The following is a 26,416-nucleotide window of genomic DNA, read 5'->3' as shown; positions in this document are numbered from 1 at the left end:
AGTGTCATCCCTATAGCAATGATAGGAGAGACCGTGTGAGGATATGACGGAGCCGAGTGACTGTGTATAGAGAGAAGAGGGGACCGAGCCCTGGGTGACACCAGTAGGGAGAGTACGTGGTGCAGACACAGATCCTCTCCATGTCACATGGTAGGAGCGGCCTCCCCGGTAGGATGCAATTCAAGAGTGTGCAGAGCCTTAGACGCCCAGCCCAAAAAGGGTGGAGATGAGGATCTGATGGTTCACGGTGTTGAAGGCATATCTAATAGATCTAAGAGGATGAGAACAGAGGAGAGAGAGTAGCTTTGGCAGTGCGGAGAGCCTCCGTGACACAGAGAGTAGTCTTGGTTGAGTGACCTGTCTTGAAGCCTGACTGGTAAGGGTCAAGAAGATAATTCTGAGAAAGATAGAGAGAAAGTTGATCAGAGACACAATGCTCAAGTGTTTTGGAAAGAAAAGAAAGAAGGGATACCGGTCTATAGTTTGTGACAGAGGGGTCGAGTGTTTGTTTCTTGAGGTGGGGAGTGACTCTGGCCATTTTGGGATGTGTTGATGAGGGAAATAAGGAATGGGAAAGGTCTCCAGAGATGACCTGGAGAAGGGAGGAGCGGATGGGGGTCGAGCGGGCAGGTGGTCGGCAGCGCAGGATTTAATCTGGAGAGAGAGGGGAGAAAGAGGTCAAGGCATAGGGTAGTTCTCCTATCATCCTTTCACTCCCTCCTCTCTACCTTCTCTTCCTCTGTATCAACTGCTAAAGCCACTTTCTATCACTCTAAATTTCAAGCTTCTGCCTCTAACCCTAGGAAACTCTCTTTTCCACCGTCTCCTGCACCCCCCCCCCCCCCCCACTCCTCTCTCTCTGCGGACGACTTTGTCAACTACTTTGAAAAAAAGGTTGACGACATCCACTACTCATTCACTCAGCCTATTGAGTCCACTTGTCCCACTAAATTTCTTGAATGGGGCATGCTTATTTAAGATGGTGAGGAAGGCATTTAAAAAAAAATAACCAGGCATCCTCTACTGACGGGATGAGGTCGATATCCTTCCAGGATACCCGGGCCAGGTCGATTAGAAAGGCCTGCTCGCTGAAGTGTTTCAGGGAGCGTTTGATAGTGATGAGTGGAGATCGTTTGACCGCTGACCCATTACGGATGCAGGCAATGATCGCTGAGATCTTGGTTGAAAACAGCAGAGGTGTATTTAGAGGGCAAGTTGGTTAGGATGATATCTATGAGGGTGCCCGTGTTTACAGCTTTGGGGTTGTACCTGGTAGGTTCATTGATCATTTGTGTGAGATTGAGGGCATCAAGCTTAGATTGTAGGATGGCCGGGGTGTTAAGCATGTCACAGTTTAGGTCACCTAGCAGCACGAGCTCTGAAGATAGATGGGGGGCAATCAGTTCACATATGGTATCCAGAGCACAGCTGGGGGCAGACGGTGGTCTATAGCAGGCGGCAACGGTGAGAGATTTGTTTTTAGAGAGGTGGATTTTTAAAAGTAGAAGTTCAAATTGTTTGGGTACAGACCTGGATAGTAGGACAGAACTCTGCAGGCTATCTCTGCAGTAGATTGCAACACCGCCCCCTTTGGCCGTTCTATCTTGTCTGAAAATATTGTAGTTAGGGATGGAGATTTCAGAGTTATTGGTGGTCTTCCTAAGCCAGATGCGGCTAAGACATCCGGGTTGGCAGAGTGTGCTAAAGCAGTGACTAAAACAAACTTAGGGAGGAGGCTTCTAATGTTAACATGCATGAAACCAAGGCTTTTACGGCTACAGAAGTCATCAAAAGAGAGCGCCTGGGGAAATAGGAGTGGAGCTAGGCACTGCAGGGCCTGGATTCACCTCTACATCGCCAGTCCTAGACAGGTTAACAAACTATAGTTTTTGCAAGTCGGTTAGGACATCTACTTTGTGCATGACACAAGTCATTTTTCCAACAATTGTTTACAGACAGATTATTTCACTTATAAATCACTGTATCACAATTCCAGTGGGTCAGAAGTTTACATACACTAAGTTGACTGTCCCTTTAAACAGTTTGGAAAATTCCAGAAAATTGTGTCATGGCTTTAGAAGCTTCTGATTGGCTAATTGACATCATTTGAGTCAATTGGAGGTGTACCTGTGGATATATTTCAAGGCCTACCTTCAAACTTGACATCATGGGAAAATCAAGAGAGATCAGCCAAGACCTCAGAAAAAAAAGTGTAGAACTCCACAAGTCTGGTTCAGCCTTGGGAGCAATTTTTAAATGCCTGAAGGTACCATGTTCATCTGTACAAACAATAGTATGCAAGTTTAAACACCATGGGACCACGCAGCCGTCATACTGCTCAAGAAGAAGATGTGTTCTGTCTCCTAGAGATTGTGAAAAGTGCAAATCAATCCCAGAACAACAGCAAAGGACCTTTTGAAGATGCTCAAGGAAACAGGTACAAAAGTATCTATATCCACAGTAAAATGAGTCCTATATCAACATAACCTGAAAGGCCGCTCAGCAAGGAAGAAGCCACTGCTCCAAAACCACCATAAAAAAAGCCAGACTACGGTTTGCAACTGCACATGGGGACAAAGATCGTACTTTTTGGAGAAATGTCCTCTGGTCTGATGAAACAAAAATAGAACTGTTTGGCCATAATGACCGTCGCAATGTTTGGAGGAAAAAGGGGGAGGCTTGCAAGCCGAAGAACACCATCCCGTGAACCGTGAAGCACAGGAGGTACTGCAGGAGGGACTGGTGCACTTCACAAAATAGATGGCATTATGAGGTAGGAAAATTATGTGGATATATTGAAGCAACATCTCAAGACATTAGTCAGGAAGTTAAAGCTTGGTCGCAAATGGGTCTTCCAAATGGACAATGACCCCAAGCATACTTCCAAAGTTGTGGCAAAATGGCTTAACTTCTCTGGGATAGGTGGCAGTATTTTCACGTCCGGATGAAAAGCGTGTCCAAAGTAAACTGCCTGCTACTCAGGCCCAGAACCTAAGATACGCATATTATTAGTGATTTGGATAGAAAACACTCTGAAGTTTCGAAAACTCTTTGAATCATGTTTGTGAGTATAACAGAACTTATTTGTTCTTATTTGAGGACAAACCATTCACTCTCTTTTCAATGATATTTCATTGGGAATCCAGATTTCTCAGGGCCCTTCTTGCAGTTCCTATTGCTTCCACTGGATGTCAACAGTCTTTAGAAATTGGTTGAGGTTTTTCCTTTGAGAAATAAAGAAGTAACACTGTTCACAATGAGGGTAGAGGGAAGTGTATTCTTTGTTAGAGGCGCGTGACCTGAAAGCACGCTCCACTTTGTTTTCCTCTGGTATTGAACACAGTATATCCCATCTTCAATTTTATCGATTATTTACGTTAAATACCTTTAGTTGTATTACAAAAGTAGTTTGAAATGTTTGGACAAAGCTTACAGGTAACTTTGAGATATTTTGTAGTCACGTTGCGCAAGTTGGAACTGGTGTTTTTCTGGATCAAACGCGCCAAATAAATGGACATTTTGGATATATATCAACGGAATTAATCGAACAAAATGACCATTTGTGATGGGACATATTGGGGTGCCAACAGAAGAAGCTCGTCAAAGGTAAGGCATGAATTATACATTTATTTCTGCGTTTTGTGTCGTGCCTGGAGGGTTGAAATATGATGGTCTGTGTTTGTTTGCTTGGGTGCTATCCTCAGATAATAGCATCGTTTGATTTCGCCGTAAAGCATTTTTGAAGTCTGACACATTGGCTGGATTCACAACAAGTGTAGCTTTAATTTGGTATATTGAATGTGTGATTTCATCAAAGTTAAATTTTTATAGTAAAGCCCTGACCTCAATCCTATAGAAATGTTGTGGGCAGAGCTGAAAAAGCTTGTACGAGCAAGGAGGCCTACAAACCTGACTCAGTTACCCCAGCTCTGTCAGGAGGAATGGGCCAAAATTCACCCAACTTATTGTGGGAAGCTTGTGGAAGGCTACCCAAAACGTTTGACCTAAGTTAAACAATTTAAAGGCAATGCTACAAAATACTAATTGATTGTATTAAAACTTCTGACCGACTGGGAATGTGATGAAAGAAATAAAAGCTGAAATAAATCATTCTCTCTACTATTATTCTGTCATTTCGCATTCTTAAAATAAAGTTGTGATCCTAACTAACCTAAGACAGGGAATTTTTACTAGGATTAAATGTCAGGGATTGTGAAAAACGGAGTTTAAATGTTTTTGGATAAGGTGTATGTAAACTTCCGACTTCAACTGTATATATATATATATATATATATATATAAATGTTTACACAAATAAAATATTTAAAATCAGTTGTCTTCCTCAAATGACGATGCAATCTTTGCAAGAGGGAGGGAATCTGATTTCATTGGTGCTCAACTCACGGCTCATTTCATTCAGGGTAAGTGGAGTTAGCCATGAGTTAGCCTGCCTCGGAGCACGTTAGTTCTGAAGAATTCGTTGCCATAGAAATTTACTTGGCTAAAAAAGTGAGCCACTTTCATATGACCGGTTATCCTGAGTTGAACTACGAGTTGACCAAAGTTACCTCGCTAACTCGTCAAACCTGCTTCATAAGATACCCCTCTGGTAGGCGATAGATGACAACAATGTTAAGCTTGAGTGGACAGGTACAAAACAAAACAAGCAAAACATGATTAGAAGGTGTTGTATTTTAAACCAGCAACTATCAGGAAATTACAATGATCACATTTTTTCACACTTTTACAGTGTTAGTTTCATCAGCTGTTGTGCAATATGATACAAAACAAACGGGAAAAACACATTTTGACTGCACTGGGCCTAGTATTCTCACACTAAATCAAATAAAAAAATAAAAAAATAATAACAATATACACATTTACAACTGTAGAAATGATAGATTTACATTGAGGGGTGGGGACAGGGTAAGTGCCCGTTAGGGGGGGGGGTATATATAAGGGGAGCAGCAGGGGGACAGGGGGACAACGTAGCTGCCTAGTGCTATTCAGCAGCCTAATGGGAGTAGAAGCTATTGGCCAGTCAGAGTTTTTCCCATGATACTATACTGCCTGCGTCTGAGTGATGGAAGCGGGGATAACAGGCTGTGGGTCAGATGCCTGAGATCCTTGATGATGTTCTTGGCCTTCCTGTGACACCTGGTGTTGTAGGTGTCCTAGAGGACAGGCAGTGAGCACCCAATGATGTGTTCGGCTAAGCGTACCACCTTCTGTAAAGCCTTGTGGTCAGCAGTGGTGGAGTTGCTGTACCAGGCTGTGACGCAGCCCGTTGTTGATACTTTTTTACGAGGCAATTTTTCATGATTTAAAATTGCAACTGTAATTAAATTATATTGCCCTACTTTGCCATAGCATATATAATGTAATGTTTTAGTAAAGGTAACGCATTGACAATGACCAAAGTAAAGTCAGACATTCTTTTGAGATATTTCAATATGCTTCAAATCACTTTCTTTTCCACATTGACATTTCACTGTCTATAATAGCTGAACCACTTTAGCAAAAAGCTATGTTGTGTTGAAAAGTGCCATCCTCACTCCCTGGAATTTGTCTCTGGCTCTGTGTTGGCAATCACCAAAACAATTTCTTTGAGCAAACTGTGTCCCGCAGTGTGCAACCGTTAAAAAAAGAATGGAACACCTTGGGGTCAAATGTCACAATACAAAGATAATTGTAAAAACGTATTGCAGCCAAGGTGGCACTCAAATATTAATAGAGTCCTGGAAATATGTGAGGAAGTCAGGTTTTAGCTCTGTCTACCACTTCCTCCGCCTACAGGAAGGTGACAAGAAGGCCTTCTCCATCACACTAGTTAAAACAATTTGGTGATACATCAAGCAGGAGAAAAGGAGGGGAAATCAATCAAGAGATCTGGGCTAACCGCCATCGACAGAGTTTCTGACGGCGGAGATGACGGATCACAGACACAGGGGCTGCGAGAACGGACCTCTGACTTCCCTGCATGAATTCTGGTTCCATGCTGGAAGACTCTGTCACCCCGGATCATCCCCACAGTTCAGACAGCATCCTCATTAAGACAGCCTGTCAGGACTGGGAGTCCACAGTCTTATAATTAAATACCTGCCAAGATGCATCACCGTAAACAACATGGCACAAACTACTCATAACAAGCCTGCTATGACAAAGACTTGGGTAAATTAATGGGGGGGTCTATTAATGAAGCAATGTTTCCTTCCTGTGATAAAACCCCCACACATAAGAACAGCGTTTGGGCAAATGAGTTGGTAAGAATAATAATATAAGTAGTAGCATTAACTCTACACACAAAACAAAACATTTAACTTGCCAATGGTTCAACGTTTGTCAGTGTTCAACGGAGTCCTTCCCGCAAACCCCTCTCTATCAAATGAGAGATTAGTGTTCATGAGGCTGTGCTCCTTTGATTGACATGGGGCGAAACTGGCCCACAAAACACAGAAGTGAACAGGAGCCAAGAAGGCACACAGACACTTTGGGAAGACCTGCTAAACTGCATGGCTAGGGAACAGGGAGGTGTTTTAAACCACCCTTCCCCCTAAATCAACTTGCCTTGGCATGTTCATACAGGTCAAATGTGTTTTCTTAGCAGGAAAGAGCCCTCTCTTTCATGAGGCCAAGACTGTTTTGGCAATTGGGGGAAAAACACTGAAATCTGAGGGCTCCCAAGCTTGGACAAAGGGGCATTGAGGAGCAGATTACAGAGTGAAGATCCTCAGCTGAAGACGATAGATCATCATTCTCCATCATTTCTCCTAATCTTATTCGCTGAGAAGACAATTGTGGTCTTGTGTCTTGCCCCATGTCCTGTTCTGAGGTGAGACTATGACTAAACTGTGTGATCACATCAAAGACCCAAGACGATCATGGAACTGGCAGGTCCAGGTGCCGTCCAAAACCAAGCTACTTGCAAAGGATCTGAGAAAGAGTTTAGTCTGCCGCCAAAGTACACTGCTGCAACCACTTACATTTGTTATGTTTAGAAGCCCAGCATGCATAGTGGTTGTCAGTTGAAAGACCTGTGACAAGTAAACATTTAGAACCCAAGATTACATTAGAAAAGCAACGGTTCACTTTGGACTTTTCATGGTATTTGTGTATTTGATACAAATCAAACCAGCACAAACAATACAAAACAGTACACGCAACAAACAAACTTCAAGATCGACGAGAAAAGGAAGAAGCCAATTTTCGGATTAATGTAGTGTAAAAGTAATCTGAGGAGGGTAAGTCAGTGAATGGTGAATGATTTTCCTAATGATGATCCAAGGTTAAAAAAGTGCAGGTAAAATGTGGGCCAATGTTAATGGACTCATCATGAGGGGACGCAGTGGCTCTGTGGTTGTGGTTCTGCGTACCCACATCCATAACCAAACATGCAGTCAGAGCCGGCCCTAGCCACTTGGCTAGCTGATGCACAACCAAATTCCGAAATTGCACCTCGTGTATTCGACTATTCTAACTCTCAACAGTAAGTTGAGATGCCAACTGAGTTATTGAGACCCCAATTGAGTTCCATCACCGGGTTGATTGAAACAATATGGATGAAATTTGGTTTCCTCTTTTATCTTCTCTGATTCCCACCTCCTCTGTTGCCTGTTGTCACCCTTTCGGAGGGGTAGGAGAAACAACAGTCCAATGTTATCCATGGAGTAGAAACAACCCATTGGAAAAGGTTTTTAGGAATTAACATAATAAGAGAGCTAGAAATAACATGCTGCTTTCAGGTTTGTATTTCAAATAGAGCTGTAAAATTGTAATTTTTTATTCCATCATCAATACACACAGTACGAGCTACCTTTGAAACATTGCATTAAGCGTGACAGAGACAAGCGACAGAATTCTGATTGGGTAATCAGATTGGGTTTTTCCCAAGCAGTAGAATCACAGCTATTTAACCTTCATCTTTAGGCTGCCGTAGATGTGCACATTTCTTCATTAGAGATTGGCTGCCATGAAATAATGTTAACCTGCTGGGATAACTTGACCCTATCAAAGTTCTTAGCTTGTAAATGATGTCACTGACAAACAAGGGATGAACTCCCAGGACCCGCACCTCCATTAAGAATACCAATGAGTCTCGAAGCCAAGGCACGTCTGACAGCTCCAAATTCAGCCCATTGTTCATGGCTCTAAAGTGCTACTATTTTTTTTGCCAATTAAAACTCCAGGTCGCACAGAAGACCCCATATCTCAATACCCCATAATGACGAAGCAAAAAGGTTTTAAGAATTTTTAGCAAATTTATTCAAAAGAAGAAACTGAAATACCATATTTACATAATAATTCAGACCCTTTACTCAGTACTTTGTTGACGCACCATCGGCAGCGATTACAGCCTCGAGTCTTCTTGGGTATGACGCTACAAGCTTGGCTCACATGTGTTCGGGGAGTTTCTCCCATTCTTGTCTGCAGATCCCCTCAAGCTCTGTCAGGTTGGATGGGGAGCATCGCTGCACAGCTACTTTCAGGTCCTTCCAGAGATGTTCGATTGTGTTTTGCTCCATTAATCTTTCCCTCAATCCTGACTAGTCTCCCAGTCCCTGCCCCTGAAAAAAACCCACAGCATGATGCTGCCACCACCATGCTTCACTGTAGGGATGGATTCTGGATTCCTCCGGACGTGACGCTTGGCATTCAGGCCAAAGAGTTCAATCTTGGTTTCATCAGACTAGAGAATCTTGTTTCTCATGGTCTGAGAGTCCTTTAGGTGCCTTTTGGCAAACTCCAAGCGGGCTGTTATGTTCCTTTTACTGAGGAGTGGCTTCTGTCTGGCCACTCTACCATAAAGGCCTGATTGGTGGAGTGCTGCAGAGATGGTTGTCCTTCTGAAAGGTTCTCCCATCTCCACAGTGGAACTCTGTCCAGTACAGCCAGCTCTATGAAGAGTCAGAGTGGTTCCAAACTTCTTCCATTTAAGAATGATGGAGACCACTGTGTTCTTGGGGACCTTCAATGATGCAGACATTTTTGGTAACCTTCCCCAGATCTGTACCTTGACACAATCCTGTCTCAGAGCTCTACGGACAATTCCTTCGCCCTCATGGCTTGGTTTTTGCTCTGACGTGCACTGTCAACTGTGGGACCTTATATAGACAGTTGTGTGACTTTCCAAATCATGTCCAATCAATTGAATTTACCACAGGTGGACTCCAATCAACTTGTAGAACTATCTCAAGGATGATCAATGTAAACAGGATGCACCTGAGCTCAATTTCGAGACTCATAGCAAAGGGTCTGAATAATTATGTAAATAAGGTACTTCTGTTTTTTATTGAGTGTAGATTGATGAGGATTTTTATTTATCATATCCATTTTAGATAAAGGCTGTAACGTAACAAAATGTGGAAAAAGTCAAGGGGTCTGAATACTTTCCGAATGCACTGTATATATCTATGCATGCATGCATGTATATATGAAATAACACACATGGAATCATGTAGTAACCAAAAAAGTGTTAAAAAAATCCAAATCAATTTTAGATTTTAGCCACCCTTTGCATTGATGACAGTTTTGCGCACTATTGGCACTCTTTCAACCAGCTTCATGAGGAATGCTTTTCCAACAGTCTTGAAGGAGTTCCCACATATGCTGAGCACTTGTTGGCCGCTTTTCCTTCACTCTGCGGTCCAACTCATCCCAAACCATCTCAATTGGGTTGAGGTTGGGTGATTGTGGAGGTCAGGTCATCTGATGCAGCACTCCATCACTCTCCTTCTTGGTCAAATAGCTCTTACACAGCCTGGAGGTGTGTTGGGTCATTGTCCTGTTGAAAAACAAATGATAGTCCTACTAAGCGCAAACCAGATGGGATGGCATATCGCTGCAGAATGCTGTGGCAGCCATGCTGGTTAAGTTGGCCTTCAACTCTAAATAAATCACTGACAGTGTCACCAGCAAAGCACCCCCACACCATCACACCTCCTCCTCCATGCTTCACGATGGGAACCACACATGCGGAGATCATCCGTTCACCTACTCTGCGTCTCACAAAAACACGGCAGTTGGAACCAAAAATCTCACAATTGGACTCATCAGACCAAAGGGCAGATTTCCACTGGTCTAATGTCCATTGGTCGTGTTTCTTGGCCCAAGCAAGTCTCTTCTTCTTATTGGTGTCCTTTAGTAGTTGTTTCTTTGCAGCAATTCTACCATGAAGGCCTGATTCACGCAGTCTCTGAACAGTTGATGTTGAGATGTGACTGTTACTTGAACTCTGTGAAGCATTTATTTGGGCTGCCATTTCTGAGACTGGTAACTCTAATAAACTTATCCTCTGCAGCAGAGGTAACGCTGGGTCTTCCTTTCCTGTGGCGGTCCTCATGAGAGCCAGTTTCATCATAGCGCTTGATGGTTTTTGCGACTGCACAATTTTCCCCATTGACTGACCTTCATGTCTCCAAGTAATGATGGACTGTCGTTTCTCTTTGCTTATTTGAGCTGTTTTTGCCATAATATGGAATTGGTCTTTTACCAAATAGGGCTATCTTTTGTATAACTCCCCTACCTTGTCACAACACAACTGATTGGCTCAAACGCATTTAGGAAAAAAATTCTACAAATGAACTTTTAACAAGGCACACCTGTTATTTGAAACGCATTCCAGGTAAATACCTCATGAAGCTGGTTGAGAGAATGCCAAGAGTGTGCAAAGCTGTCATCAAGGCAAAGGGTGGCTACTGAAGAATCTCAAATATAAAATATATTTTGATTTGTTTAACACTTTTTTTGGTTCCTACATGATTCCATGTGTTATTTCAGAGTTTTGATGTCTTCACTACTATTCTACAATGTAGACAATAGTAAAAAAGAAAGAAAAACCCTTGAATGAGTGTGTCCAGACTTTTGACTGGTAGTGTATATGGTATACCTCTATTTTTTACTCTTTGAGTACCTACAATCAACTTGTCATGTTTCCAGGGCAAGGGTTAGTCTAGCCCAGAAATATACAGTGTTCTTTACTTCAAAATGACTGACTTTACCCAAATGACCCTGTTAATTTCAGTTCAAACCCACAGCGATGTGGTTAACCTAAACCACGTGGGGGAAAGTCATGAGTGGACCATAAATACTGGAGTCAGTTGGGGGCCTTTTAGTAGAGTCACAGGGAGGGGAGTCTGGGGGGGCACTACTTTTCTAGAGAATGGTCAAGTATACCACACAGGATGGGAAAATAACCAAACAAAGGCCTAGGACAGAAACATCCCACGGGCTCTGGTATTCATACAGTAAGCACATCTCTTATGGACATAACTTGCCAAGACAACGTCTGTCATAAAAAGGCAGACTCTAGCTTAACTTAATCTACACTAAGCACATTTTTCCATCTCCAGTTTAATGCTTCTGACGAGAACATTTTAGGAATTTACCTGAAATAAACTGTGCACATAATTCACCAAAACCTACTGTATCATAACATATACCTTAATTTGAGTCAAAACCTTGAACAAGTACCTAAAACACACCTTTCAGAATACACTATGAGTGTGATGATCTAGGCTATGCTCCATAGGTAAGTGTTGGATAAGGAGAGTGCTGGGGGTGCCCTGAGATATCCTTTGCTCCTTTGTTTGAGTAAGGGGCAATAAATTCCAAGTTGAGTGGGGCCGTGAGGACTTGGCTCTTTGTGCCTTTAATGTACCAGTAGGCGACAGCCCAGTTGTCTCTGCAACCAGCAGGGGGATCTGCTTATCCTCAATGCAGAAAACGGACTGGGGGGAGGTGGGAGGGCCACGGGAGGGGGGAGGGGGGGGGGGTTAATGATATACATGATCAAATGTATATCATTAACATTCATTTGTGCCGACTTAACAAGCAAATCCTCTTTTTGAAAGCCTCCCTACTAAAATTCAACAAATAACACAAGAGTGATCATGAGGATCATGTGTCGTTTTAAGCTTTGTTGTCTGCTCTTCCACAGGAAAGTAAACAGCTTAAGTTTATTAAGCAATGCTATGCATTTTTTGGCTTGAAAATAATACCATTTTACATTGAGGAAATAAACATGGAGTACTGTAACATTTCAAATGCTACGTCAAAAACTACCTAAATGAGGATTGTTCTGCGCTTAACTTTTCTATTGTACAAACAATCCAGACAATAGTGCCAGACAGACATGTATTGATAGGAAAACATGAAGCCTCCCAGACAGAAAAGGCAACAGTCTTCTTTTCTTATCCGTTTCAGCCCTGAGCTCGTGTGCCTGTGTGAGAATTCCTCTTTAATATGATGTTGAGACTTCAGCCCTCGGGAGGTTTTCAGAAGCAGGTGTACAGCAGCTAAAAACACATGATATCCAGGTTGCTACAAACATGATGACGAGGTAAACCACCCGTGGGGAGAAACCCACTCGACCTGGAAGACAGACAGGACGATGATGGTGGTGATGGGGCAGTTCACTGTGAGTCAGTCACACAACAGCTCCACGCTGTAGCAACATGTCGACCATACACACTCGACCATTAACTGCAGACATATCTACAGAAACTGCAGACATATCCACGGAAAGTAATTCATGAGGAGCAGACAGACCTACACACGGCATGTCATTCAATTGGAATGAGCATTTGCTATCTGAGGTACTGAACTTGTAGGTCATATTTGGTAGTTCATCGTCTATAAAGAAATCTGATGACAGTCAATTGTTATATATTCTTTTCCACACTACAAAAAAATATGGTCTCATCCAATTTAGCTATTAGCAGTTTAATTCAACTAGTCATCTGCAAAGAATATTGTTGTTCGCCACTGAATGCCAACTTTTAGACCATACGTTGGCTGCCTGTATATTGGAGTCGTGATTCGAAGTTAAAGTATGAGGCAGGACAGGCTGAAAGTCTATTTTAAATCACCAGACACTGGCTGTGGAACAGTTTTTTTCTCCAGCATGTCTGTGAAACCTGTCAATAGCTAGATTTACATCTAATTTGTGACAGATTTACATGCAAATATTCTAAAATCTGCATAAAGATAATATGATAGACGGGCTGTGCTGTACGTGTTTGTGCATTCCACCGAGCGCCATTAGCCAATTGGGAGCCACAGATCAATATGCAGGATGTTTGCCACTTCCTCTGTCCTCTTAGACCTTAGTTGCTTTTCACAATGAGGGATTGAAAACATTTTCCTACCAGTGGTGTGTTCCCACAAAACGGACTTATTTCAGATAGAAATCCGTGCGTGATGTTGGGCACACAAAATGTGCTTTTCCGCTTAAGTTGTCATGAACCGAATAACAATCTAATGTTCAATGTGTTTCTATCGCATTTTCAACTCTACCGATAGTTTTGTTACAACAACTGTTGAGTTAAATAGTAAATGTGCCTAGTCTGGTATTGACACGTGCTCTAGCCAACAGCTTGCAGATACAGAGCAGGTAGGCTCGTCTGTATTATGAGATTATTATGGATAAGAGCGAGAATATTTGTATTTGTCAAACGCCAGTCAAGCATCGATCATCATGTCTCCAGAATAAGACCCTCGACATTTATTGGAAAGGAGCATGAAGCTCTTTGTCACGCCCTGACCATAGTAAGCTGTTTATTCTCTTGGGCACCATAGACCCTGTGCCCAAGAACACTAAGGTAACCTGCCTAAATGACTACAGACCCGTAGCACTCACTTCCGTAGCCATGAAGTGCTTTGAAAGGCTGGTAATGGCTCACATTAACACCATTATCCCAGAAACCCTAGACCCACTCCAATTTGCATACCGCCCAAACAGATCCACAGATGATGCAATCTCTACTGCACTCCACACTGCCCTTTCCCACCTGGACAAAAGGAACACCTACATGAGAATGCTATTCATTGACTATAGTTCAGTGTTCAACACCATAGTGCCCTCAAAGCTCATCACTAAGCTAAGGACCCTGGGACTAAACACCTCCCTTTGCAACTGGATCCTGGACTTCCTGAAGGGTAGGTAGCAACACATCTGCCACGCTGATCCTCAACACTGGAGCCCCTCAGGGGTGCGTGCTCAGTCCCCACCTGTACTCCCTGTTCACCCACGACTGCGTGGCCAGGCACGACTCCAACACCATTATTTAGTTTGCAGACAACACAACAATGGTAGGCCTGAACACCAACAACGACGAGACAGCCTATAGGGAGGAGGTCAGAGACATGGCCGGGTGGTGCCAGGGCAACAACCTCTCCTTCAATGTAATCAAGATAAAGGAGATGATTGTGGACTACAGGAAAAGGAGGACCGAGCACGCCCCCATTGTCATCGATGGGGCTGTAGTGGAGCAGGTCGAGAGCTTCAAGTTCCTTGGTGTCCACATCACCAACAAACTAGAATAGTCCAAACACACCAAGACAGTCAAGAGGGCACGACAAAGCCTATTCCCCCTCAGGAAACTAAAAAGATTTGGCATGGGTCCTCAGATGCTCAAAAGGTTCTACACCTGCAACATCGAGAGCATCCTGACTGGTTGCATCACTGCCTGGTACGGCAACTGCTCGGCCTCCGACCGCAAGGCACTACAGAGGGTAGTGCGTACGTCCCAGTACTTCACTGGGACTAAGCTGCCTGTCATCCAGGACCTCTACACCAGGCGGCTAGCTAGCTAACGTTAACTTCTTATGGCTGCAGGGGCAGTATTGAGTAGCTTGGATGAAAGGTGCACAGAGGTGCCCAGAGTAAAAGGCCTGCTCCTCAGTCATAGTTGCTAATATATGCATATTATTATATATTAGTATTGGATAGGAAACACTCTGAAGTTTCTAAAACTGTTTGAATTATGCCTGTGAGTATAACAGAACTCATATGGCAGGCAAAAACCTGAGAAATCCAAACAGGAAGTGGAAATTCTGAGGCTGGTCGATTTTCAACCAAGATCCTTTTGAAATCACAGCGAGATATGGATGAGTTTGCACTTCCTACGGCTTCCACTAGATGTCAACAGTCTGTAGAACCTTGTCTGATGCCTCTACTGTGAAGGGGGGGGCGAATGAGAGGGGAATTAGTCAGGTCTGCCATGACCTGACCATTCTTTGACCATGCGCGTTCACATGAGAGGGAGCTCTGTTCCATCGCTCATCTGAAGTCAATGTAATTCTCCGGTTGGAACGTTATTCAAGATTTATGTTAAAAACATTCTAAAGATTGATTCAATACATTGTTTGACATGTTTCTACTGACTGTTTCGGAACTTCTGGACATTTCGTCAGCTTTTAGTGAACGCGCTTCCTGACGTTGGATTTGTTTACCAAACACGCTACAAAAATATCTATTTGGACATAAATGATGCACATTACCGAACAAAACAAACATTTCTTGTGGAAGTGGGAGTCCTGGGAGTGCATTCCGACGAAGATCAGCAAAGGTAAGTGAAGATTTATAATGCTTTTATGAGTTTTGTTGACTTACAATTTGACGGGTAACTGTATGGCTTGCTTTTGTGGCTGAACGCTGTTTTCAGATGATTGAATATTGTGTTTTGCCGTAAAGCTTTTTGAAATCTGACACAGCGGTTGTATTAAGAACAAGTGTATCTTTAATTCTATGTAAAACATGTATCTTTCATCAAAGTTTATGATGAGTATTTCTGTTATTTGACGTGGCTCTCTGCAATTTCTCCGGATATTTTGGAGGCATTTCTGAACATGGCGCCAATGTAAACTGAGGTTTTTGGATATAAATATGAATTTAATCGAACAAGACATATATGTATTGTGTAACATGAAGTCCCATGAGTGTCATCTGATGAAGATCATCAAAGGTTAGTGATTAATTTTATCGCTATTTGTGCTTTTTGTGACTCCTCTCTTTGGCTGGAAAAATGGCTACATTTTTCTGTGAGTTGGTGGTGACCTAATATAATCGTTTGTGGTGCTTTCGCTGAAAAGCCTATTTGAAATCGGACAATTTGGTGGGATTAACAACAAGATTACCTTTAAAATGATATAAGATTCATGTATGTTTGAGGAATTTTAATTTCTGTTTGAATTTGGCGCCCTGCACTTTCACTGGCTGTTGTCATACACCCCGTTAACGGGATTGCAGCCATAAGAAGTTAACTGCCTGGTTCCCTAGCTGACGTTATTATTCGTATCCCAGTGCCGTTTGCTGTTCTAGTTAGAGCCTAATGTTAGCTAGCTAACATTGAACCTGGTTGGTTACCTCCCAGCACTGTGGCATTGTTGGCACTGTGTTCATTGTTGTTTAACTAGCTAACATTAGTGTGTACAACACCTGTTGAATATGGCCGGTGTCAGTAAACGTCTGCAAAAAAGTGTAATGAAATTGTTGCAAGCAGAGCTGGTTAGGCTGTTTTCATGTTATCCATAGGTAAACAAATAATCGGGCAGAGCGTGAAGTGTGCGCTCAGAGAGCGAAACGAGATGGGTGGGGCTAAAGCTTAAGAGGGTGTGAACGAATCTGAATGGGTGTAGATAAAGAAGAGCTCACTAGATACCAAAACATTCAAAGGCCGTTTTCTCAAAAGTGAGTTTACAAGTTGATCAACTTTCAAAGCAGAATCACTTTCCCATTGTTCCTCAAATGTAGTGTATGATATATAATTTTGTAGCTCTGTCTCTACTTTATTGTAAAAAACACAATTTCAAATTTTGCTACATAAGACCGAATCCAAGTGGTGAGTCACATTTAGAAAATTGTACCGAAAGGTCCATCAACTTCCATCACAGATGTCGTGATTTAAAAAAAATACGATATGACTTTACGCGCATAAAAATTGTGGATGGAATCGTGAGATAGTATGTGCAGCTAAAGAGAATCATGATAAGTGATTTAAAGTTCCCCCTCACAAACATTGAGCAGGGGATTTTGGTCAGGCCTCGAATTTTCTAATTTGTTCAAAGCAACCATTTGACAGAATTTAGACCATGTTGAATTGAAGTCAACCTCAATGGAGAGTACTGTTGCATGGTAGGCCTATACCAAAACTATATTAGAACATGAAAAATGGTTCGGTACTAGAATTTGTGTTACTTTCGATACTTCTGTCATATGTTTCTCACTGTTCAAGTCTGTCAATCAGCACAGCTGACCCCTTATTTTAGTGCACCGCGCCTGCTCCACGTAACATTGTGCAGGCTAGCAATGATTAAATCCCCACTCATGACGCACAGAAATTAACACGCTTCAATTATTCGACACGGCATGTAGAAATGTTGAAGAACACTTTACAATGGAAGAAGATACCGGTAGCGCCCAGCTTTGTAGGCTAACTTTCCTTGCTAACTGATAGCTAAAGCTAACATAAATTCACTACCCAGGTACTCTGTGATAATATGCAAACCATTACACTAAATATCCTGATTTCAAAGCTGATTGCCACCAAAAGCTTAATTCATTCACTTATAGAGAGTAATCATAATGTCGTCTTTCTGTAGGCACTAACTCCGCCATGGTTCGTTGGACAAATCCTAAAATGAATGGAGTTTTTGTAGCGTTTTTGGATAAACGCAGAAAATAAGGACTGAGTTAAACACAGGCTTAGGAGATCTTATATATTTTATTGAGATAATCTTCATCACCTAACGTCACTTTTTGTGAATTTTGAAGCATTTATGAAAAAATATAAAAGCTTCATAATTCATAAAGGTCATGTTTACTGATTGATATTGTCTGTGTCGACCTCAGACCTATTTTCGGCGTTTGTCGCAAAACCCTATTCTTTTCCCATTCATTTTCGAATTAGAGTAACTAATTTCCGAGGTTTATGACTACAAGCTGGCGAGCACTATTCAGTCTCTCTCACACATCTCTCCCAAAGATTATCTATTGCCTCAGCAAACTAACTGCCTCGTGAATGACGTATTTACTGGTTAAAAAAGACAGTGCACATTTTTATAGAAGAAGCTACTTCTATGCAAATGTTGTTGACCAGTACAATCAAATAAGTCCCAAATGGAATCTGTAGCCCCATGACATCAGCCAAAACAAGCTCAATAACTCAATGCATGCACACACTCCTATTGAATATGCATTCACCTGTATTGTGGATAGGCTTAGGCTATATCTTTACCCAGTTTATTAATAGAGATTTACTTTATTAATAGAGATTTACTTTAATTATTACCATTATGTAGTTAGACTGATTAAAGTCAAGTCAAATTGATTGTATAATTCATTAATGCATACATGGCTGTCTCAGATGTAAAAAAAATAAAAAATAGAAATGCAACTGTAATGATATTGCCCAACAATTGAACAGAGCAGTAGCTGAATTTATCTGTCTGGATCAAGTGCCATTCTGTGACTTTTGCTATTAAATATGCCTTCTTTTTTTGCAGTGGTATCGTTTAGGTATCGAGAATTGTAATACTAAACCTGGTATCTAAGTCAAAATTCTGCTATTGTGACAACAGTAATGGAGAGTTGTTTTTCTGTCAAATGAAGGACATGGGAGCTGCACTTCCCAGAACAGGGTGTTGAATGTATGATGACGTATGATCATCTTAATTGAGTCAATGCAGTGATACTTCGATCTCCTTAAACCCTCCAACCAGAACAAAAAAAAAAGGCCAAAAATCTAATCCGTCAGACGTTTTTTTTTCACTCCCAGTCTCCCTTAAGAAAAGTCCAGTCAGCTTTCAAAAGAAGCTTAAGGGCAGGCATCAGAATAGACCACCAAAAACACCATTACAGCTTTAATCTCCAAAATGCTGTGATGACAAAGACTGGGGATAACTGGGGTCTGAGACATTCACCAGGGCAATGAACACGAACAATTGCAGAGCATCTCTCCCTGTCCCAAATACCCAGCAGACAGGAGCATGATGCATGCTGGGAGCAGAAACACACCGACACTGTCCTCCGATGCAGAGCTTCAAGTGTAACTCCACAAGGCTTTTGTTGCCTTGCGTGTTACAATAGGCCCATGGCCCGTGTTGCTGTGAGCATGAAGAGGGATGAAATGCTCCTTTAAGTCCAGTTCAGAATACATCTGTCTGAGCGGGCACCTCTCGGGGCCAAATAAACAATAAGAGCACAGGGCCTTGGAAACACTGCAGACATTTAGTACTGTATGGTAAAAGGGTCATTGGATTGATTGTTCAAGGCAGTGGGCCTATGTTTAACATGTCTGTTGGGTTTATAACAAGAACAAACTTGCTTATTCATTCGTAATCCCGAGAAAAACTGGCAGATGGGTAACATGCTGACAAAACCCTTACAGGTGCAGTTCTGAATAAATAAATAAAGGGGAGAAATAATACGGAAGCTGCTGATTTTGAGGAAAACCAAATTAAAAATCCATACCGTTGCAAAATCACTTGACACATTCTGTCAGGTATTGATTCACCATGCATAATCTAAAACTTCAGAAAGCTAAGGGAACAATAAGTGGCTGCATGCTGCAAATAGATTTTGTTGAGGCCACGCATAAAAAACATACAATTCTCTCACAGGTGCTGAGATAAGCAACTTCTCTCACTGTCACCTAACCTGTAATAAAACTAAGATATAAGACTGCAAGTGCTGCACTGAGTGGTCAGCAACTTCCCCTCTTAGAAGAGTCTTATTGGTATTGAATAGCAGAGGGGGGGGGGGGTCTTTCTCTCTGTATTGCCTTACACACTAGACAAGACCATTGTCTACCATGGCCTATGTTTTAATGAGGGGACATAGTAGTTTATGGCACCAAGTTGCCTTTTTTAAAAGAAGTGGTTAAACCAGACCAGGATGTAGACAATGGACAAAGCATGCAGTAACTAACCATACTCTAGGGGAAAATTGCGTGCATAAAAAACCTGAGGCTGAGATGTAGTGAAGGATATCCCATTAGGCCTTGGAGAAACTGAGAAAAGAACTCACTCTCCTGTGCCAAATTCACAAACATATCAAAGTAAAAACATACAAATGTACTGGAAATGCAAGTGCTATGATGAATTGTTTGTCAGAACAACCAATAAGAGTAAGGTTAGGCCAGTTATTTCTAGTGCTGACTCACCATATGAAAGCATCAATAGTGTTCTTCTCATTAGGGGTCCATTTTGAATACACCTCACCCAGTAACAGCTGTTCATCTCCTGCAGTGTCTACCTTTTGGTTAATGGCCATCTCTCCCGAGAGTCATTCACACTTGATTCTCAGATAGGTGGGCAACTAAATGAGTTTGCTTCTCTGTAATTACTTAGGCAACCACAGTGATTTTACAAAGCAAACACTAAAGGGTAACTGCAGATGAATGTCGTTTAAAAAGAATCCATTTATTCCATGCATGTAATGAAGGAAACCGTGTTGCTTACCTGCAACAACGGCTGTTATTTCATGTTATCGCCCACGGACGTCACAACCAAATTAATGTGTGGTATTTGGCTAACCTCACATGATCTGTAGCCCGCAAAAGTTTTGAAAATGGTTTGTTTTATATACGAAAAATTATCGCGTAAACCTTTATATGCTGTGGTTTATTGTCCCAGATCATGTGAGAGCGTCACTAGCCATTCCCGAAGAGAGAGCCATTAACAGGGAGATGCAGTGACACATCTGCACAGAGACCATATTGAGCATTCAAGGTGGCATAGTCCAACAGCCAGGAGTCATCAGGTCACAATTAATCAGGACAGGGGCTCCTGTCGAATGATAGCACAGCTTAGTAACTCACCCTTCACCGGTTGTCCCATTTGCGCTGCGGCCAGATGCAAGCAACAGAAAATAAATCATAAGTGGATTAGCACACCGATTTGTATATTTCCATCGCAGAGCAGCATTGCTTTATGAAATTGACATTGTACATTTATGTAAAGTGATCTTCCAGTTCATTTCCATAATACCGCCAGCATAATCACATCATTTACGAATCAATCTCGAAAATGTGTAATTTGCCTTTTGTCATTGTGTGTTTTTGATTACTCTAATGTAATTAATCCATGGTTAAGACTTTCTGATGAATTCATCTGCAATTATATAGACAGCTGTATTTTCTATTTCCAACCCCCAACCAGTGGTGAATTAATCTGATGATGCAGGTTACACTCAAACAGATATGTGAGAACATGTGTGTGTGTGCGCTTTGAAGAGCAAAGACTTATGGAGGCCCTTAGTCTCTTTTTTTATTTGCTGATTAACTAAGGCCAAAAGGTTATAGAGGCAGAGGCTAAAGTAACAATTATGGGCTACATATCTGACTACATACAGTGGGGTCTGAAATTATTGACACCCTTGATAAAGGTGAGCAATAATGACTTTAAAATAAATAATTCAAAAGCTGAACTATATTGTATGCTGATTTTTTTTAATGTATATTATTTTATACTAATACAATTGATCAGAGAAAGATTTTGTAACAATAATAAATTAAAAATTCAACAAAAAAGGTAGGGGTCAAAATGATTGACTCCCCTAAAGATTCTAGTAAATACTGTAGTTTAGTATTTGGTTAAAAAAAGTTTAGTATTTGGTCCCATATTTCTATCACACAATGACTACATCAAGCTTGTGACTCTACAAACTTGTTGGATGCATTTGCAGTTCTACATTACTGTAAATGCTACCATGATTACAGATAATCCTGAATGAATCGTGAATAATCATGATGAGTGAGAAAGTTACAAACGGTCAAAGATCATACCCCCAAGACATGTAAACCTCCCCTGTTATTGGTAATGGTGAGAGGTTAGCATGTCCTGGGGGTATGATATTTGACCCTCTGTAATTTGTCACTCATCATTATTCACGATTCATTAAGGATTATCCGTAATCATGGTAGCATCCACAGTCATGTAGAAGTGTTTAGAAACATATTCTATTCTTATTAACAATAAGTGACTCCAAAAGGACACAATACATCATTTACCATTCATTTTCTATTGTGCACAAAATAATCTGAAACACAACCAAAATGAACTGCAAATGCATCCAACAAGTTTGTAGAGTCTAGGGTGGGCCCCGACTAAAAAAATCTTGGCTGACCAAGAGTCGTCTGTTCTTTCAACCAATACATTTTTTTAAACTTGTATTTTTCCATATATAGACACACCCTTTGTGTTTTAATAAAATCAATTATATGTAGGCTACTGAGCTTGTCTGATGCTTTAAGCACACTGTGATTAAATAATTAAGACACACAAATGACTCAAGAGGGAGCCAGAGATCAAGAAAACTTTTCCATTAAAAAAAAACCTGTTCCTGAACCTCCTCCTCCCGCCGCTATGCCTTCGTAGATTCTGCCATTACGCTCCCGAAGTTGTCAGTAATAGGCTACACTAGTGGCCGGCAACTTTTTTCATTTGGAGTGCCAAATGGAAAAAGACCAGGTAGCCTAGTCCTACTTATATGCGTAATCAGGTGCGTGTCCTTACTCAACATTGACAGGAGCGCTCCAAAGAAAACACAATGAATAAATTGACAACTCGTAAATGGAATGAAATAAACCAAAACTTGTTTCTCACAAGTGTAGCATAGGTTGTGCGCTATGCAAACAATGTTTCCACTCCTACAATCACAACAGTAAGACTGTAATAATAATATATTAACAGAAATTACCGTAACCAAACAAACATTGTAGATTAGAAATGATGGGAATTAACAGTAAATGTACTACTGGTGATACTGGTGTGCCACCCCCACGGCCTCCGCAATGGATTAGTCCACTGAGACAGGCGTCAATCAAGACATGTGCCATACATTTTTTTTTTTGTGCCACAGCTCGACTAAAAAATATATCAACCAAACAATCTAAATGGGATCAGCCCTAGCAGAGAGACAAGCTTGATGTAGTCATTACATGCTAGGAGTATGAGACCAAATACTAAACTTTTGACTACTTTATTTATAAGAATCTTTAGGGGTGTAAATAATTCTGACCCCTACCTTTTTGTGAAAATAATGTATTACTTGTTAAACAAAATCTCTTTCTCTGAGCAATTGTATTAGTATCAAATTATATAATTTCCCAATTTTTTGGACCATACAATATAGCTCAGTATTTGAATTACTTATTTTATCCAGTCATTATTGCTCATCTTTATCAAGGGTGTCAATCATTTCGGACCCCACTATATCTGAACACATCAGATTCTCAATAAGAATTCCAAAAATGGGAAAATTGCTTCAAAAGAGATCATATGGATTGCAATACAAATATAAAAGATACATTAAACATCAATCTTAAATGATTGGGAATGAATAAATGGAATGAACATCTATTTACATGACAAACAGCATTTATCAGGTTTCTTTAGAATTAACATTTTGAATGGTTTATAGAAAACAGGACTCCCCCCCCCCCCCCCTGCTGTTTTGCAAGTCCCCTGGGACACAGTATGAGATGTATTGGATTTCATTTACACAACAGAAAAAGCTAATAATATGTTTTACTATTCCACATAGTCTAGTAGAGTCTAAACATTAGGTTACAAAAATATATAAGCCGTTTAAATGAGTGATTTAGCCATTAATTTTTTATTTTTTTTTATTTTTTTTTTATCTTTATGAAGAACTACAGTTTTGTCAATTTAGATGAAAATGTTGCAACTGAAGGTGAAACACATTGGACCCTCAAGAGTTGAGACATACTAAAAAAGTATATATTTTTTTTACCCTGAGAGTAACTTTGTGACGCTTTATTGTATGGTTCCAAGATCTGCTTGTTTACTTAAAGGTCACTGCGAAAGTTCAAAAGGGCAAAAGCTTTAATCTGTAATCACAATGTTGCATTGTATTCCTTCATGTTTCTAAACAAACTGACTTTTACCTTTGGTTCCATGTAATAAGGAAGAATTAGGCTTTCATAGATTATATACCGGTAGTTGAGTCATTGTAGCCTATTCGTATAAGGACCAGTCTTTCTCGTGTCCAAAAAGTTGTTAATTAGGCCTACTGTACAACCATATCATGCCATATTTAAGGTAACAGTTAGAGACAGCAGGCTCCTACTTTCAGTCTCACCATTAGTCAGCCTATTCTTGGCGTAAAGTTCCTAAATGGCAAGTTGGTGTTAATTCAATGACTTCAGGTTTGCACAACATCTTCATTGGGCTACAGTATGCAACATAATGCGAAATTACAACAATCTATTTACTGCTATATTTGCCTGTTATGATCAAATTGTCCATTTCAATGTTGTGATCATGCAGAAATCATGGATCCGATAACTTTTTTCAAATTGGCGACATAGTCTATGGGTGCATGCAGCGACGTCAGGACAGACTCAAATACTTTCGTTCTAGGTGGCAACATTTTGGGACGTAACCGTATATTCTGAATGGTAACTTGCTCGCTATACCTACAGAAAAGCCACGGGAGAAATCGGACCCGATTTTGGAGCAATGATTCGGAACAATCTCACAAACATTAGGCTATCAGACTTGGAAAAGACATAGGCTAATTCTGCTTTTGTATCAAGTTTTTCCGGAACAACGAAATGCAACAGTCCACACCTTCATTTAAATTACTCCAACTAAAAACATTCACCACCAACTTTCCTCTACGCTCGGCTCGTACAGTCTCTCTCACAGAAAGGTTTAAAGATCCTTACCTGTCGTGAATTGAGCCCCGACGCTTAGAATTGAAGAGTAGAGTAGTATGAAGCGAAGTCTAAATGTATCCATGTTTGTTTATAGAGTTGTTCAAGTTTTAAAGCAGTTTGAGACGCTTATTATTCCTGTGGATTCACGGGCTCCATTCTCACCCCTTCACTCTTGCGGATACTTTGTTTCTCGGTGAGTGGAGTGAAAGTCCATGACGTCAGCATTGTCACCTATTCAAACGGCTCCTCTCGGAGAGATTTGGCTGCTCGGCAGGCTCTGAGACCGACAGCAGGCTCCCCCTAATGTTGGCAAAGTGCTACAGCTGCTTCGTTTTCATGCGTCTTTTTCTATCCAAACGGAACAGAAAGTGTATCCAGTTGAATTTGTGTTGCATTAAATTGTTGATTAACTTGAATCGGATGAATATGTATAGACGAGATCCATGAAATGCATTAATTAAAAAATTGCATAGCTTTTGAGACCCATTCACAATGACAGTGCCACTTATCGCTATAATTCATAGAAAGTGGTACACTGGTGCCACTATACTCACCCGGTTTACCGGAGGGAGGGATTATAGATGTCTCATGAAAAGGAAAGGTAATTCTTCACAGTTGCAAAGTGAGCTGTTTGGTGATTGGACAGGGTAGGCTACTTGTAATAACTCAGTAGAAGCCTTCTGCAGACACTATAGGGACTTGAATTGAACTGGAAATATGAGTTGTAGATTAATTAGGTATCACATCTTGAAATCCATGGTTACTGTAGCATAACAATCAATCAACAGTAGCAATTTGCTGTACTTTCCCATTAATTCATAGGAAGTACTGATCTCCATGTATTGGTCCCTTAAGGCAGACTTGAGTGTGACTGCTGGCAATTTGCTGCCTCCATGCCATCTTGGGTGTCAAGTCAGTCTGATCAATGACACGATAGAGAGATGTAAGAAGAGAGGAAACGTAACATGATTGTATTTGTTGTGGGCTTGTAATTACACACCATAGTACGCGAGTCTGTAAGTCTGTCAGACTAAAGGCTTATCATACTTGACCCTCAGCTCTTCCCCAATGAGACACACTGACTCTTCGGTGAGGGATTGCGAAGCAGGCCTGGCTGCCATGTAAACAGCTGAAATCAAAGGCTGCTTTTACATCTCCCTGCAAAGGGAGGATGGGCTGCCTTTGGAAGTTGCCAAATTCAGGAGTCAACACTTACCAAATAACCCCAAGGTGCTCTCTCTGAAACACACTTGGACATTTTTGTCATTTAGAAAATGCTCTTATTCAGAGCAACTAGGGTTAATTGCCTTGCTCAAGGGCGCATCGGCAGATTTCTGACTTAGTCGTCTCAGGGATTCAAACCAGCAACCTTTCGGTTACTGGCCCAACGCTCTTAACCGCTAGGTTACCTGCCTACACACAGAGGAAACATGACTGGAAGGTGATAGAAGACTGACGAATCAAGACAAGGTTTGAAATGGAGAGAGCGGGGGAAAGAAAGAGAAAAGCCAAGTAGACAACAAAGTGAATGTGTTAAAGGTGCTCACGGCCAACAGGCCAGGCCTCGGGATACGTGAAATAGAAGGGAAAGAAACATAAACACACTCTTCAAACATCCCTTTTGATAACCAGGACTAGATATATAGCGTTCCAGAGGGCTGTAGCTTGGCCTGGCTCATTAAAAAAAGCTATTTTCCTTGCTAGGAAAATACATGGTGGTCATGAATCTAATTAATTCACAGCTAGTCAGCAAGCACATTTAGGATCACGTTTGACTTTTCAATCCGAATTTTTTTGGAACATGAAATCAATAGTACTACATTGGTATTAAGGTTACAGGTACTTCATATGTACAGTAGCCTCAAGACTAGCTAAATAACAGCAAATATTGGCAGGCTTTTTTTTCCTGTGAAGATATTCATGAGATTTTGATAGTTACTTCTTTGTTTGACATCA

At 41.1% G+C, this 26,416-nt stretch overlaps 1 protein-coding gene across 17 annotated transcripts in view; it reads right to left on the bottom strand.

The window, feature by feature from the left end:
• Window positions 1-24,876, bottom strand: part of LOC139583025 (receptor-type tyrosine-protein phosphatase kappa) — a 163,395-nt gene extending 138,519 nt beyond the window's left edge. For 2 of the 17 annotated variants that reach the window (XM_071413681.1, XM_071413682.1), the window contains exons 1-2: window positions 24,470-24,876; window positions 20,597-20,620 (exon numbers count right to left, since the gene is read on the bottom strand). In XM_071413681.1, coding sequence (XP_071269782.1) covers window positions 20,597-20,620; window positions 24,470-24,542 — 97 coding nt within the window. In that variant the 5' untranslated portion in view covers window positions 24,543-24,876. The remainder of the gene's footprint in view (window positions 1-20,596; window positions 20,621-24,469) is intronic. The other 15 variants (XM_071413685.1, XM_071413686.1, XM_071413688.1 and 12 more) reach the window with 13 other exon arrangements.
• Window positions 24,877-26,416: the final 1,540 nt, after the last annotated feature.

This window comes from Salvelinus alpinus, chromosome 8 (genome assembly GCF_045679555.1).
Source record: "Salvelinus alpinus chromosome 8, SLU_Salpinus.1, whole genome shotgun sequence".
Classification (NCBI taxonomy): domain Eukaryota; kingdom Metazoa; phylum Chordata; class Actinopteri; order Salmoniformes; family Salmonidae; genus Salvelinus; species Salvelinus alpinus.
The sequence above is the reverse complement of the archived record's forward strand: the minus strand, read 5'-3'. Positions and strand labels throughout refer to the sequence as shown.